Consider the following 17,314-nt stretch of genomic DNA (forward strand, 5'->3'; position numbering starts at 1 on the left):
GCCCTAATCGAGAGACACAGGGTATCAGAATGGATAAAAAAACATGACCCATCAATATGCTGTCTGTAAGAAGCTCATTGAAGAACCTAAAACACCTCCAGATTGAAAGTGAAGGGGTGGAAAACCATTTACCATGCTAATGGACATCAAAAGAAAGCTGGGGTGGCAATCCTTATATCAGGTCAATTAGATTTTAAGCCAGACTATAATAAGAGATGAGAAAGGACACTATATCATACTCAAAGGGTCTGTTCAACAAGAAGATCTAACAATTTAAAATACCTATGCCCCTAACATGGGAGCAGCCAATTATATAAACCAATTAATAACAAAATCCAAGAAACACATCGACAAAAAATACAAAAAATAGTAGGGGACTTTGACACCCCCCCCCCCGAAATGGATAGATCATCTCAGCAAAAGATCAACAAGGAAACAAAGGCTTAAAAGGATGCACTGGACCAAATGGACATCACAAGTGTATTCAGAACATCCCATCCCAAAGCAACAGAATACACATTCTTTTCTAGTGTACATGGAACATTGTCCAGAATAGATCACATCCTGGGTCACAAATCAGGTCTCAACTGGTACCTAAAGACTGGGATCATTCCTTGCATATTTTCAGACCATAATGCTTTGAAACTAGAACCCAACCATAGAGGAAAGTTGGAAAGAACTCAAATACATGGAGGCTGAAGAGCATCCTACTAAGGAATGGGTCAACCAGGAAATTAAAGAAGAATTACAAAAATTCATGGAAACAAATGAAAACGAAAACACAGCTGTTCAAAATCTTTGGGACACAGCAAAGGTGGTCCTGAGAGGAAAGTAAATAGCAATACAAGAAAAAAGAAAGGTCTCAAGTACACAACCCTATACCTAAAGGAGCTGGAGAGAGAACAGCAAAGAAAGCCTAAAACCAGCAGGAGAAGAGAAATCATAAAGACGAAAGCAGAAATCAGTGAAATAGAAACTAAAAGAACAGCAGAACAAATCAACAAAATCAGGAGCTGGTTCTTTGAAAGAATTAATAGGATTGATAAACTCCTGGCCAGACTAATCAAAAAAAGAGAGGGAGGGGGATCCAATTCAATTAATCAATTAATTAATTGATTAATTAAATTAATAAAATCATGAATGAAAGAGGTGAGATCACAACCAACACCAAAGAAATAAAAACAATTATAAGAACATATTATGAGCAACTATACGCCAGCAAATTTGACAATCCGGAAGAAATGGATGCATTCCTGGAAACATATATTCCTGGAAACTACCAAAACTGAACCAGGAAGAAATAGAAAACCTGAACAGACCCATAACCAGTAAGGAGATTGAAGCAGTCATTAAAAATCTCCCAAACAAGAGCTCAGGGCCAGATGGCTTCCCAGGGGAATTCTACCAAACATTTAAAGAAGAATTAATACCTAGTCTCCTGACACTGTTCCAAAAAATAGAAATGGAAGGAGAACTTCCAAACTCATTTTATGAGGCCAGCATTATCTTGATCCCAAAACCAGACAAAGACCCATCAAAAAGGAGAATTACAGACCAATATTCTTGATGAACACAGATGTGAAACTTCTCACCAGAATACTAGCCAATAGGATCCAACAGTCTATTAAAAAGATTATTCACCATGACCAAGCAGGATGTATTCCTGGGCTGCAAGGTTGGTTCAACATCCATAAATCAATCAATGTGATACAATACATTAGTAACAGAAAGAACAAGAACCATATGATACCTTCAGTAGATAGTGAAAGAGCATTTGACAAAGTACAGCATCTTTTCTTGATCAAAACTCTTCAAAGTGTAGGGATGGAGAGTACATACCTCAATATCATCAAAGCCATCTATGAATAACCCACAGCAAATATCATTCTCAATGAGGAAAAACGGAGAACTTTTCCCCTAAGGTCAGAAACATGGCAGGGCTGTCCACTATCGCCACTGCTATTCAACATAGTACAAGAAGTCCTAGCCTCAGCAATTAGACAATGAAAAAAATTAAAGGCATCCAAATCAACAAGAAGTCAAACTCTCACTCTTTGCAGATGATATGATGCTTTATGTGGAAAACCCAAAAGACTCCACTCCAAAACTGCTAGAACTCATATAAGAATTCAGAAAAGCGTCAGCATACAAAATCAGTGCACAGAAATCAGTTGCATTTCTATACACTAAGAAAAAGACAGAAGAAAGAAATTAAGGAGTCAACCCCATTTACAACTGAATCCAAAAGCACAAGATAGCTAGGAATAAACCTAGCCAAAGAGGTAAAGAATCTATACTCAGAAAACTATGAAGTGCTTATGAGAGAAATTAGGGAAGACACAAAGAAATGGAGAAACATTCCATGCTCATGGATTGGAAGAACAAATATTGTGAAAATGTCTATGCTACCTAGAGCAATCTACACACTTAACGCAATCCCTATCAAAATACCATCATTTTTTTTTGCAAATAAATGGAACAAATAATCCTAAAATTTATACAAAACCAGAAAAGATTGCTGATATGAGAGGAATGTTGAAAAAGAAAACCAAAGCTGGTGGCATCACAATTCCAGACTTCAAGCTCTATTACAAAGCTGTAATCATGAAGACAGCATGGTACTGGCACAAAAACAGACACATTGATCAATGGAACAGAATAGAGAGCCCAGAAATGGAACCTCAACTCTATGGTCAACTAATTTTTGACAAAGCAGGAAAGAATGTCCAATGGAAAAAAGACAGTCTCTTCAACAAATGGTGTTGGGAGAATTGGACAGCCACATGCAGAAGAATGAAACTGGACCATTTCCTTACACATACACAAAAATAGACCTCAAAGTGAGACAGGAATCCATCGAAATCCTTGAGGAGAACATAGGTAGCAATTTCTTTGACCTCATCTGCAGTAATTTCCTCCTAGAAACTTTGCCAAAGGCAAGGGAAGCAAGGGCATAAATGAATTATTTATTTAAATGAACTTCATCAAGATCAAAAGCTTTTGCACAGTAAAGAAAACAGTCAACAAAACCCAAAGACAACTGACAATGGGAGAAGATATTTGCAAATGACATATCAGATAAACAGCTAGTATCCAAAATCTATAATGAACTTATCAAACTCAACACCCAAAGAACAAATAGTCCAATCAAGAAATGGCAAAAGTCCTGAACATACATTTTGGCAAAGAAGACATCCAAATGGCCAACAGACATATGAAAAAGTGCTCCACATCACTCAACATCAGAGAAATACAAATCAAAACCACAGTCAGATACCACCTCACACCAGTCAGAATGGCTAACATTAACCAGTCAGGAGAGAAAAGACATTGGTGAGGATGTGGAGAAAGGGGAACCCTCCTACACTGCTGGTGGGAATGCAAGCTGGTGCTGCCACTCTGGAAACCAGTAAGGAGGTTCCTCAAAAAGTTGAAAATAGAGCTACCCTACGACCCAGCAATTGCAATACTGGGTCTTTACCCTAAAGATACAAATGTAGTGATGTGAAGGGACATGTGCACCTGAATGTTTATAGCAGCAATGTTCACAATAGGCAAATTATGGATAGAACTTAGATGTCTATCAACAGATAAATGAATAAGGAAGATGTAGTGTGTGTGTGTGTATATATATATATATATAATGGAATATATATATATATATATATATATAGGAATACTATTCGGCCCTCAAAAATGAAATTCTGCCATTTGCAACAATGTGGATGGAACTAGAGGGTATTATGCTGAGTGAAATAAGCCAATCAGAGAAAGATAATTACCATATGATCTCTCTGATATGAGGAATTTGAGAGGCAGGACTGTGGGTCGTGTGGGATAAGAAGGGAAAAAATGAAACAAGATGGAACTGGGGAGGAGATAAACCATAAGAGACTCAATCTCAGGAAACAAACTGAGGGTTGCAGGGGGATGGGGGGCTAGGGATAGGGTGGCTGGGTTATGGACATTGGGGAGGGTACATGCTATGGTGAATGCTATGAATTGTGTAAGGCTGATGATTCAGAGACCTGCAGCCCTGGAGCAAATAATACATTATTTGTTAATTTAAAAAGAAAACTAAAAGAAGAAGAAGAAGAAGAGAATAAATAAAGGAAAACAGAAAAACATTTTCCAAATCAGAACCAGAGAAGGATGAAGAAGTCCGATCCTTCATTTGGAAAGGAAATGAACATTGGTCATAGCTAAGGAGGAAAAGGAGAGGCAGAAGTGGGCTACAGATCACCTGCAAGAGAGGGCTTGGGGAGCTGTGGTCTCCTGGTAAGGGAGGGGAAGGCCAGACTTGAACATGGTTCACAGACCAAGCACCCTGATTTCTTAGGATTTTCCTCCTTTGGAGCAGTGGAGAGGTCTGATGGAGATTATCCACACAGGCAAAGCCCCATCTAGTGCCCCACAGGACAGGAGTTTTTAAATTTTAGCATTAACTCATAAATTACCTGGGGAAATTTGTCTCTCTTGGAGACAAGACGGATTTCTTCCAGAGAGAATGATTCACAGACCTGGGTTTGAATTTAAAGCATTTGAGGTCAGTGCTTAAGTCAGGCAGAAATGAAGATCTGACACCTCTAACCACTGTCTCTTCCCCCTTCCCAGGTTGTCAGTTCACCCCAGGATTCAATTTACTTATGAGTTTGGAAATGTTAAGACACCTGCCAGGCCTGCAAGCAGACTGCATCCATGAACTAGCTCTGGTTGATTGGCAGAGGCTCTCCATGGCACAGGTTCGACTCAGCAAGGTCCTATCCTGGTTGTACCAGAGAGAGTACGTATGTCTCCCAGGGGCTGGATCTGGGGCTCTAGTAGGTTGAATGGTGGTACCCCAAAAACATAGGTCTCCCAGAACCTGTGCATGCAATTTTACTTGGAAAAGGGATCTTGAGATGAGATCATCCTGTATCTGGATGGGCCCTAAGATCAATGGCAAATGTCCTTAAGAAGGATACACAGAGGAGAGAGAGAAGAGAAGACATATGAAGATGGAGACAGAGGTTGGAGGTCCACAGCCACAGTCAAGGAACTCCCAGAGCTGCCGGAAAGTTGGGAGAGGCAAGGAAGCCCTCCTAAAATCTTCAGAGGGAGGGTGGCCCTACCAACACTTTGATTTCAGACTTCTGGTCTCTAAAACTCTGAGAGAATGTATCCGTGTTGTTTTAAACAACTCTGTGGGAATTTGTCACAGCAGCCTTAGGAAACCAGGACTGACAGTCCCCGGTGGGGTATTTGCTGCCTCGGTGTCTTTTTAATGTCACAAACGCTCAAGCCTTTAACTGAAGAGATGGAACAGGAAGGATGGGATTCCAGGCACAAATTAAGCACACGGGGAACTGTTCAGGCTGGAGACCAACAGCAGTGGTGACGATGAGTCGCTCAGAACACAGTATTCGCTTAGAGCAGAACAAGAGAAACGTGGCATCTTAACTAGAGTGGGTGGGTCTCTAGTTAAACAAAAAATTGTTGCCATCCTGAGTTACTGGCAGATGTCTTCCTCCAGAAGGAAAAGAGAACCACCATTTCTCACTACCTAATTTGCCCTTATATACATGTTATAACTATATGTTATATATCAGAGATCATATATTATAAACAACATATGTTATATTACTTAATCTGTACCACTGGGTGAACTGGATTCCAATTTCATGATTAAGTAACTTAAACAAGCTCTCATGGCTAATAAGGGGGAGAGCAGACCTGACTTTGATATTGGTCTTGATTATGCCATTTAAGTTCTTTCCACAACACTAAGCTACCTTCTAGAAGAGTTTTACTTCCCCTTCAAAGCTCTCAAAAAAAAAAAAACCACAGCTTTCTGAGGGATAATTGCTATACAAATGGCACATATTTAAAGTGTACAGAGCAGTTAACATTTGACAAACGTATACAACTGTGAAACCATCAGTACATTCAAGGCTGTGAACCTATCTATGAGCCTCCAACGTTCACTCACGCCCCTTGGTAAGCTCCCCTCGACCATCTCTGGGCCCTATTACTCTTCCCAGCAACCACTGATCTGCTTTCTGTCCCCATACAGAATCATCTGCATTTTCTGGAATTTTATATAAATTGAATCATTTAGTATGTATTCTTTTTTGTCTGACTGCTTTCAGTTAGCACAGTTATATTGTGATTCATCTATGTTGTTGTATGAATCAATAATTCATTCCTTTTTTCTGCTGAATAGTATTCATGCATATAAATTTATCACAGTGTATTTAGCTGTTCACTGGCTGATGGACATGTGGGTTGTTTCTAGGCTATTACAGATAAGGTTGCTCTGAACATTCATGTACGAGTCTTTGTATGGATGTAGGCTTCCATGTCTCTTGAGGAAATATCCTGGCACAGAACGACTAGATCATATAGGAGTAGGTGTCCTTTTAAGCCGGTGTATGTTTCACTTTTTAAAGGAGTTTTATAGGTGTGCTTGGGTGGCTCAGTAACTTAAGCCTCTGCCTTCGGCTCAGGTCATGATCTCAGGATCCTGGGATTGAGCCCCTCATCGGGCTCTCTGCTTGGCAGGGAGCCTGCTTTCTCCCCTCCCCCCGCTCTCTGCCTGCCTCTCTGTCTACCTGTGATCTCTGTCTGTCAAATAAATAAATAAAATCTTAAAAAAAAAATAAAGGAGTTTTATAAAATGATTGTACCTTTTCACATTTCCACCAGCAGTGGGATTCCGGGTACTTCACATTTTCCTCAGTATTTGGGATGGTCAATCTTTTTAATTTTAGATATTCTAGTAGGTATGTGATCATATCTCATTATGGTTTTAATTTGCATTTCCCTAATGACTAAGGATTTTGAGGCTCTTTTCATGTGCTTATTTGCCATCCACACACCTTCTCTGGTGAAGTATCTGTTCAAGTCTTTTGCCCATTTTCAATTTGGGTTGTTTGTTTCTTTTTTACTAGGTTTTGAGAGGTTTTTAAAAATATATTCTGGATACAGCTTCTTTATCAGATACGTGATTTTCTTCTGGCCTGTGGATTTCCTTTTCAGTTTTTTAAAAAGATTTTATTGATTAATCAGAGAGAGAGAGAGAGGGAGACAGAGAGACAGAGAGCACAAGCCATGGGGGCAGCAAGCAGAAGGAGGAGCAAACTCCCAGCTGAGCAAGGGCCATCCCAGGACTCAATCTCAGAACTCTGAGATCATGACCTGAGCCAAAGGCAAACACTTAACCGACTAAGCCACCTAGGTGCCTCCGCCTTTTCACTTAAAAAAAAAAAAATTATTTATTTGACACAAAGAGAGAGACAGAGACAGCAAGAGAGGGAACACAAGCAGGGGAGTGGGAGAGGGAGAAGCAGGCTTCCCGCTGAGCAGGGAGCTTGATCCTAGGACCCCGGAATCATGACCTGAGCCCAAGGCAGATGCTTAACAACTACGACACCCAGACACCCCTGCCTTTCCATTTTTAAAGATACTATAGACTCATTCTTCTGGGTTGGTTTCGGCCCAGTCTATAATGCAATGGGACTGACTGAAAGATGACTCAAAAGCCAGCGCAGCTCTCATAGTTTATACCTCAGGTTTTAGGACGACTATTGTAGGAAGGAACAGCCCATCAAGTGTTCTGTGTGTTTGCCTCCCTTGGAAATTTCTGAAAAGGGCCAGATGAGCTGGGATCAGCTTCAAACACCAGCTGCTATGAGGGCACCTGTGTGGCTCAGTGGGTGAAGCCTCTGCCTTCAGGTCATGATCCCAGGGTCCTGGGATCAAGCCCTGCATCGGGCTCTCTGCTCAGCAGGGAGCCTGCTTCCCTTCCTCTCTCTCTGCCTGCCTCTCTGCCTACTTGTGATCTCTCTCTGTCAAATAAATAAATTAATTAATTAAAAAAAAACCCAACTGCTATGGAATGTACACAAACCAAGAGCATCAAAACCAACAGGATTCAGCTAGGGTCCCTGAGAACCTGGAGAAAATTAGCTCTGTATATGGGACCATGGAACAGCTCAGACCATTCCCCACGGAAGTGGGGCTTTCAGACTGAGCCTGTTTTCGCCCAGCTGGAAGGACTGAGGATTGAACACTGTCGGAACTTCTCTGTTACAAATGCTTCTGTCCTGTCCGTGGCAGGCTAACTCTAAGTGAAAGTGAAAACGGGAAGCCAGCAGAATTGGCCTTCCCTGTCTCCTGCCTCCCCATGCAGTGACCCACTTTTCCCTTCACAACCAGGGCTCACGGTTTGCCTTCCACAGCCAATAATCTGAGAGGCTCAATCCCACCTACGTGATAAGCACTTAATAAAAATGTGTATTCCTTAGGGCAGCATTTAAAAATATACATACCAGACTTCATTTACCCAGCCTACTGTTAACTGGACAGTTCATCACATGTTTATACATTCTACACCATCAATGGCTATTAGCTACCAAAACAGGACTTCTCTGCTGGTGCACACATGTACTTGTTTCTGTTAAGCAGGTATCTGGAGTAAGCCTCCTGGGTTACAGGACGGGAGTACTTTGAAATTTAGTAGATACTATGAGAGAGTTTTCCAAGTGGTTGTACTAATTTACGCTCTTCCCAGCTGTGACTGGAGTTCTGATTGTTTAACATCCTCATTTGTAGTTGCTACCATCAGTTTTTAATTTTAGATGGGCTGCGGAGTACGTAGCAGCATTGAATTGTGGTTTTAGTTAGAATTACGATCATATATTTTTGCTTTATTAACTTCTAGCTTCATTCTCTCAAGGTCAAAGAACATATTTTATATGACTTCAAGCACATAACAAATATAAAAATCTGTTGACACATGAATGGCAAGCACGTGATTTTGATAAATGTTCCACATGCATGTGATGGGAATGTGTTTCCTGTCCTTGCTGGGTACACGTTCTATAAATGCCAACTAGGTTAATATTGTTAATGTTTTGTTCTAACTTACTATATATTTTTTTTAAAGATTTATTTACTCATTTTAGAGAGAGCGGGCAAGCATGTGCATGTAGAGGGAGGGACAGAAGGAGAGAAGCAGACTCTCCACTGCGAGGGGAGCCCCATATAGGGCTCAATCTCATGACCCTGAGATCATGACCTGCGTTGAAATCAAGAGTCAGACGTTAAACTGACTGAGGCACCCAGGTGCCCCCTTCCTATATTCTTTTTTTTTTTTAATATCTTATTTATTTATTTATTTGACAGACAGAGATCACAGTAGGCAGAGAGGGAGGCAGAGAGAGAGGAGGAAGCAGGCTCCCTGCTGAGCAGAGAGCCCGATGCGGGGCTCGATCCCAGGACCCTGAGATCACGACCCGAGCAGAAGGCAGAGACTTTAGCCCACTGAGCCACCCAGGTGCCCCTTCCTATATTCTTTTCTTTACTTCTTTCTTTTTTATTAAATTGATTTATTTATTTCAGAAAAACAGTATTCATTATTTTTTCACCACACCCAGTGCTCCATGCGATCCGTGCCCTCTGTAATACCCACCACCTGGTACCCCAACTTCCCACCCCCTGCCACTTCAAACCCCTCAGATTGTTTTTCAGGAGTCCATAGTCTCTCATGATTCACCTCCCCTTCCAATTTACCCCAACTCCCTTCTCCTCTCTAACACCCCTTGTCCTCCATGATATTTGTTATGCTCCACAAATAAGTGAAACCATATGATAATTGACCCTCTCTGCTTGACTTATTTCACTCAGCAGAATCTCTTCCAGTCCCGTCCATGTTGCTACAAAAGTTGGGTATTCATCCTTTCTGATCCCCTTCCTATATTCTTAATGATTTTTTTTCCCTCATACTATTAGTTGCTGAGGTGTCTTTTTTTTTTTTAAATTTTATGTTTGACTAAGACTGTGGATTTTTTTTTCTTTAGTTTCTGTCAGTTTTTTGCTTTCTACTTTTAAGGCTACATTATTAGATCATATAAATTTTATTTACTTCTTTTAAAAAGATTTATTATTTTAGAGAACTAGAGAGAGGGCAAACATGAGCCAGGGTAGGGGCAGAGGGAGAGAGAATCTCCAGCAGATTCCCTGCTGAGCGTGAAGCCCAGAGGAGGGCTCAATCTCACAACCAGAGCTGAAATCAAGAGTTGGAGGCTTAACTGACTGAGCCACCCAGGTGCCCCAGACCACAGACATTTTAAATGATTACATGTTTCTGGTGAACCACACCTCTGACCATTGTGAAATATATTTCTCGGTCCTTAAATTCTTCCTTGTCTGATATCAGCAAATAGTTTTAGTTCGTGACTGTGGCAGTTGGTGTTTTCCAAAGATGGCGGCACTCTTTCCCATCCCGCTTGCTCTCTTCACAGCATGATGGAAATACTCCTGCAGTGTCGGCAGAGTTTATGTTGTCTCCTTTTCAGCCCCATGGGCCTTTTTATGACTTCTAAGGCTAGATTGTGAAAATCAACACATGTCTATCTTGTCCTTTTGGACGCCAATCCTTGGAATTTAGCTACAGGCTATGAGAAAGCCCCAATGGCCCACATGGAGAGACCAGAGGAAAACACACGTTAGGTGCTCTAGCCAACAGCCCGGCTAAGGGCTCAAAATGAAGTGTCATACATGTGAAGGAGCCACTCTGCCACCAGCCCTCCGTGGGTGAGTCACCCGTGGCCTCAAGGCCTCCTGGAACCCATGTCTTTCCAGCTGAGGCGCCAGACATCTTGGAGTAGAGACGAGAGTCCAGCACTGTATCTGACTGTGAACATTAAAAAGTGGCTGTTTTATGCTGCTAAGTTTTAAAGGTATGAGCAACTGTAACTTAGACAGTGTAGTATATTTTCTAGCCTTTGTTAACCTTTGTATCTCTCTCTCTCTCTTTTTAATTTAAAGTAGGCTCCATGCCCAACATGGGGCTGGAACTCACAACCCTGAGATCAAGAGCTGCCTGCTCCAGTGACTGAGCTAGCCAGGCATCCCTTGTGTCTCTGTTTCTTACGGTGTGTTTCTCATAAGCAGTAGGTAGGCTTTTTACAAAACTGAGTCTGACAGTATTTGCTTTTAGTTGGAGTATTTCATTTTTATTATGTTTCAAGTATTTCCATATTTGGGTTTAAATCTACCATCCTATTATTTTCCTGTTATCTGCTATGCTTCCTCTGTATTCTTTTTCTCTTCTTTCTTGCCTTCTTTTGGGTTGATTACATTTTAGTTTTGCATTCTCCCCTCATTAGCTTGTTAGGTATACATTCTGTTGTAAAACTTTTAACAATTACACTACCAATGACCACAAGCGTCCTGGACTCCCCACTCACATTTAAAGCTTCAGATACCTTCTGAAGATAACAGTCTGAAGCTTAGACAGTGAAGTATGCAGACAAGGAGGCAAAGAAATAAACCAAGATTGAAAATTATATTTAAGAAAGAACTTGGTGTGTGGTTTCTGACACATGAGGTTGTCTAGTCTATATCCATCAGAAACCTATTTTTTTTTTTTAAGATCTTATTTACTTATTCGACAGAGATCACAAGTAGACAGAGAGGCAGGCAGAGAGAGAGGAGGAAGCAGGCTCCCTGCTAAGCAGATAGCCCAATGTGGGGCTCAATCCCAGGACTCTGGGATCATGACCTGAGCCGAAGGCAGAGACTTTAAACCACTGAGCCACCCAGGCACCCCAGAAACCTATGTTTTTGAAGTGATCTTATTTTCAAAGAAACCAGGAGCCTTGAAAAACCCTTGGCTGCTTTCAGCCTTAAACAGCCTTTAGGCACCCAAACTTCCATAAATAGGACATAACCCGCCAAAGTTACAAAGCCTTCAAGGAAAACACACTCTCCAATCTCAGTTTGGAGGTGGCTCTGGAGGTAACAGAAAAGGGAAAAGGGCCAGAGGGTGGAGCTAGAGGCCACAGAGAACAACAGACAAGGCAATGCTACCCTGAAGGCCAAATCAAGGTCAAATCTTGGAGATCTGCCCTCTTCTCAGGCAGACATGCTCATTAATTACACGGACTGATGACTGCTATACCTCCCATTCCTCGTTTTATCCAATGGGAGCCTGCTTTGTAGACTTCCAGGGGCTCCTACCTGACCTGGGCAAGAGGATGCACACCCTCCAGAAAACACAGCCTTTTTCCGCCAAGTTTTATTTAAATTCCAGTTAGTTAACATGTAGGCAGAGAACCTAGCTTTTGAACTGCATGTAGTAGTCAGTAAACCATTTTGGGGATTATCTCCTTTGGGAGTTTCATGAGTAGGGGGAAAGGTAGCACGAATATTCAGTCTACAGAGGTATACTGGGGCCAAGATGGCTATCTATTAGCAAGCCCACTTCCTCTTTTTCCTCATGGGACCTCATTGCCCATTCTCCATTATAACAAAGCGTGGCTCTGCTAAGTTCTAGTCAGTGGGAAATGAGTGGAAAAGAAATGGCCATTTTCAGGCCTGGCCCATATAAGCCTCCTAAGAAATTTTTCATTCCCCTCCCATTTTGTCTTGATGCCAATGAGCACAGTAACTTTAGCTTTCTGCCTTAAAAATTGAAGACCTACAGGATAAAAGGAGCCTCAGTTCCTGAATCACTGCTCAGGGACCCGTTCTGGAATTTATTTGAGTGAGAAAAAAATACCCATTTACTAAAGCAGCTAGTATTACTCTAAGCACTACCCAAAGCCATGCATCACCTACCTTAATCACACACAAAATTATCTCTGCCTTGTCTGGTAGTGTAGAGAAGGGGGTTTATTTTCAAAACTCTATCCTGATAGACTTTCTAAGTGGGAACGCTGAACTTTAAAGGAAAAGTCCCCAACATTTGGACAAAGGGTCCTGGCCCATAAGTGATGAATCTCATTCCAATGGGGAAGGTTTTCAAGCTCTGAGAAGCAGGAGCCAGCAAGATCCCAGAACTGTAGGAAAGTGAAGTCAAGCAGAATCATAGATAGTTTGAGGTAAAGTTATCATGAGATATCTTAGTTGGGTATTTCCTTCCTTTTTTTTTTTTTTTTTTTTTTTGATAAGGAGACACACGCTCAAGAATGGAAGGACTTCTTCCTGTAAGTTTGGTGACAGAACTAAGATTAGAAGCCAGGTCCTCTACTATGATTTATGACAGAAGAAAATAAACAGGCACACACACACACACACGATTGCTTTCGCAGGCAAGAAAACGTTTGTGTGATGTTTCATGGTTTTGCTAAAAAGGTTATGTAAATTTTCCTATTTACCCCATGATAGATCCTCAATAATTTTATGTAAAAGAAAATTTTAAACTACTTGACATAAACTAAGAGGACTCTCCCGGAAGATGTACCGTGTTGATCTACTCCTGCATACTTAGCCACTAACCCTGAGAAGTGCACATATCCCAGTTTGAAAGACATGGCTTGATCGTCTCAGCACTAGGGCTGGTCTTACGGCCCCTTCCTGTCCTGATGCCTGGTCTTACCGTCTGTGGTCTAACATTCTCCTAGTCAGCCTCAGTCCTCATGGGTCACGCATCACTGCCCAGGTGGGCCCGTCAGGTGCCTACTCCTTCTTCGAGGTTCAGGTCCAGCATCACCGCCTCCAAGAAGCCTCCTAAGACCCATCCAGATCCAAGTGTTCCTTTCCCTGGCCCACTGTGCACTAGCCCTGAGGCACACTAATTCCAGCACTTACCATGCCACGTCAAAATGTAGTCCATTTGCTTATTTGCCTCTTCCAGAAAGTATGACACATAGAAAGTACTCCATGATATTTGTGAAATAAGTGAACTTAAAGTGGTGGCTGTAGGCTTCCCCGGGGCCCACATCTTCTCAGGCCCCCCCAGCCCACTCCTGCTGGGGCTGCAGGGTAGCAGCACAGCAGGTGCACACTTACTGGCTGGGGGAGGGGCTCCGGAGGTACTGGGCCTGCACCGCCCGCACATCGGCTTCATCCTCTTCGCTTGGGACTACCTGCTCCTCCTCTGGGTCCCCACTGGTCGCCATGACAGCCTGCCGGTCCCTGTGAGTTCAGCATGACCAACGTGATTAGGGAATCGGCTTCTGGAGGTTTTGTGGGTGGGGAGGGGTATATCAGTGATATCAGGGGGAAGGTCACCACGTGCTACTACTCTGGTGGCGACAGGACCCACACGGGGAAAACCCGTCTGATTTGGCCTAGCTACCGTCAACCCGGACACCAAGACCCACACACATCCAGCTGAGTCACAACATTTAAGAAAGAACGAAGTGTCTCCTTCCTCAGATTCCAGCCAGGAAGCAGTGAGGGGAACAGGGTCCTGGGTTTGCTTTCATATAGTTAACACACCTGGAAAGCGGTGAGTTCCCTAGACCGGAAAGTTCTTTCTATCGAAACTCCTGGCTGTGCCCACACATGCACACGTGGGTACGCGTGTATAAGCACACACCCCGCCTGCGCACTCGTATACACCTTTGCCTATCCTGGGGGAGGTGCCACTGGCCTTCCTCAGTGTCTCTAACCAAGGCCATTGGAGTCGTTGCCTTTAGCTCAGGAGCCATCCCACAGCCTATTAAGGAACACGAAATCCCTCAGGAGCTGCTCCCCGACATGGCTGAGCTCTCACCCTCGGCGGCAGAACTGCTGCCCCTCTGCTTGGAAGCCTTGGGCTCACAGGACAAAACAAAGGGAAAAGCACACTCACCACAGGTTTGCCTCTATCTCTACAGCCAGTCACCCAGGGCTGAGGGACCCAGACAAAATGGCCAGCAGTTCTGACCACCAAGAAGGACCAACCTCTCTCCTCTCTCCTGTGCTTCTTCTCTGAGGGGCAGGACAGCTGTTAACAGGAAATCTTAGCTCCCTTCTAAATTTAGCCTCTGGCCCCACAGCCTGGCAGATCTCTAGGAGGAAGGAATGCAGTCTCAGGACCCAGGCCCGACAGCAGGCCCCACTTAACCCTTTCCCTCCTGGCTGATTCTCTGGGCACTGGACACTGACACCGAGGAGCAAAGTTAGGAGAAGGTCACCCTTCACTGATGGAGAAGCCTGAAGAAAAGGATTTATTCGGGGTCTCTCTCATCATACCCTCTTGCCTGGGGCTACCTATTCAAAGTCTTTCCAGAACATGGCCTAACACCAAAAATTCAGAGGAATGAAACTGTATCTAAGCCATGTCAATCTAGGGGGTGCTGGGAAAAAATACCTAATATAGAGAATGGGGAGGGGCCTTGGATGCATGCCGGGAGAGCACCATGGTGCTACTACCTTAGTAGTCTTATGGTCAAGGTAGAATGTGACCGGGGTTACATTTCTCTGAGCAGCAATGACCTGGGATAGTGAAGTGGGCAGTTGTGCTCACCCTCCACAGTCCCTCCCCATATCTGCACTCATGGTGATGGCCAAGCGGCTAGCCTGGGTGGTATAAAACATTCCATGGGCTTCAGGGCACCTGGGTGGCTGTTGGTTAAGCATTTAACTCTTGATTTTGGCTCAGGTCATGATCTCAGATTTGTGAGACTGAGCCCCACAGTGGGTTCCATGCTAGGCATGGAGCCTACTTAAATTCTCTCTCTCACTCTCCCTCTGCCCCTCCCCCCACCACGCTCCTTCTCTCAAAAAAAAAAAAAAGATCCACAAGCTTCATAAACTTCAAATGAGCTCATAACCCACTATTCCACTTTGCCACCTCTTACTATCACCATGTCCGAAGCAAACCAAACCCCAATCGTTCAGCCCCTCATCCCACACATTCTGTAGTTACACCTGCATCCATCAGTCCGTCCACCCATTCATCTACCCATTCACAGATACCCTCCACGCGTCAGGCACTATCCTTGACCCAAGTTAGTAAGACACATAATTATATGCTCAACGTGATCCTTCTTCCTAGCTAGGTGGAACAATGCCCTGCACAGAGTATCATCAAAAACTGGCTGAATAAATGAATGAGCTCACAATTTATTAGGAGGAATGAGACACAGGTCAAAAATAACTCAAGCATAAGGTAGAATGTGGTTAAGCAGCCTAAGAGGATCCAGAGTGCTGTGTGAGTTCAAAGAAGGGACGAGTCCTTCTGACTAAAGAAGTCAGGAAAAGCTTCATAGAAAAAGTAATATTACATGCACTGGCCTTTAAAAGACAAGCTGGATTATAACAGCAGATGTGATGCAGAGAGACTAACTAGCATGGACAAAGTTTGGGGATGTCAGTGGTTAGAACTGAGAAGAGGGGCACCTGGGTGGCTCAGTGGATTAAGCCTCTGCCTTCGGCTCAGGTCACGATCCCAGTGTCCTGGGATCGAGCCCCGCAACGGGGTCTCTGCTCAGCGGGGAGCCTGCTTCCTCCTCTCTCTCTGCCTGCCTCTTGCCTACTTGTGATCTCTGTCTGTCAAATGAATAAATAAAAATATTTAAAAAAAAAAAAAAAAAGAACTGAGAAGAAAGCAAACAGGTTTTGTGGCAGAAATTTGGCAGGGCTGGAGTCGGGGCGGGGGCTCCTTTGGAAAGAGTCGCCAAGAAACACATCCCTGAGGAGGCACAAGGCAGCACCATAGACCAGTCATCGAACCTCCATCCCGGGGGTCAAAGTAGGGACTTGGCAATTGACTGCCGAAGAATGACCACAACTGAGAACACCGGGGTTCATTTCATGCCTACATACTTCAAGAAAAAGATGAAAGGTGGTTTGAGAGAGAGAAGTGAAATGAGGTGGGGCAAGGGCCAGGGCAGGACTGAAGGGCTGCATCAGTCGGGGTAAACGCTCAACATGACTGGGCACCAGCACAGAGCACTCGAAGTGGTAGGGAAGCGGGGGAGGGAAAGAGGGAGGCCCAACACACCTAAGAGGGGCAGCAGGTAAAGAGGGGACCACCCAGGGGGAGGACATGGCCTCTGTCTTCCATACACCCTCAGTTACCTGCAGAACGGGACATCAGGCCGCTGAAATGGCGGACTAGGAATCAGAAAACCACTTACTAGCTGTGTGATCTCTGAGAACTCATTTCACTTCTCTGAGACTCAGATCCCTGTTTCTAAAAGAGAGACCCATAACTACCCAACGTCAAGTAGGGCCCCTCCCCCTGCCTCAATCTCATTTCCTGTACCATGATCCAGATTGGAACATGGTACAAAGCACTGTCACCCTTTAAATAGAGTGACCAGCCATTTCCACTTTGCTTGGGACTAAGAGATTCCAGGGACAAGGAACTTTCTGTTTTAAAACCAGGACAGTTCTGGGGGAGAAAAGTCCCTTTAATAAATGGTGCTAGGAAAACTGGACAGCTACATGCAGAAGAATGAAAGTGGACCACTTTCTTACACCACACACAAAAATAAACTCAAATGGATAAACTCAAAATGGATTAAGGATTTAAGTGTGAGACATGTAACCATGAGACTCCTAGAAGAAAGCACAGGCAGTAATTTCTTTAACATCAGACACCGCAATATCTTTC

At 43.5% G+C, this 17,314-nt stretch overlaps 1 protein-coding gene across 3 annotated transcripts in view; it reads right to left on the reverse strand.

Moving 5' to 3' along the window:
* Window positions 1–17,314, reverse strand: part of DUSP27 (dual specificity phosphatase 27, atypical) — a 45,383-nt gene that overhangs the window by 24,375 nt on the left and 3,694 nt on the right. The window contains exons 1-2 of one of the 3 annotated variants that reach the window (XM_032317949.1): window positions 14,656–14,762; window positions 13,777–13,902 (exon numbers count right to left, since the gene is read on the reverse strand). In XM_032317949.1, coding sequence (XP_032173840.1) covers window positions 13,777–13,886 — 110 coding nt within the window. In that variant the 5' untranslated portion in view covers window positions 13,887–13,902; window positions 14,656–14,762. Of the gene's footprint in view, window positions 1–13,776; window positions 13,903–14,563; window positions 14,763–17,314 lie in introns of those variants that run through there. The other 2 variants (XM_032317947.1, XM_032317948.1) reach the window with 2 other exon arrangements.

This window comes from Mustela erminea, chromosome 17 (assembly GCF_009829155.1).
Source record: "Mustela erminea isolate mMusErm1 chromosome 17, mMusErm1.Pri, whole genome shotgun sequence".
In the NCBI taxonomy this organism is placed as follows: Eukaryota; Metazoa; Chordata; class Mammalia; order Carnivora; family Mustelidae; genus Mustela; species Mustela erminea.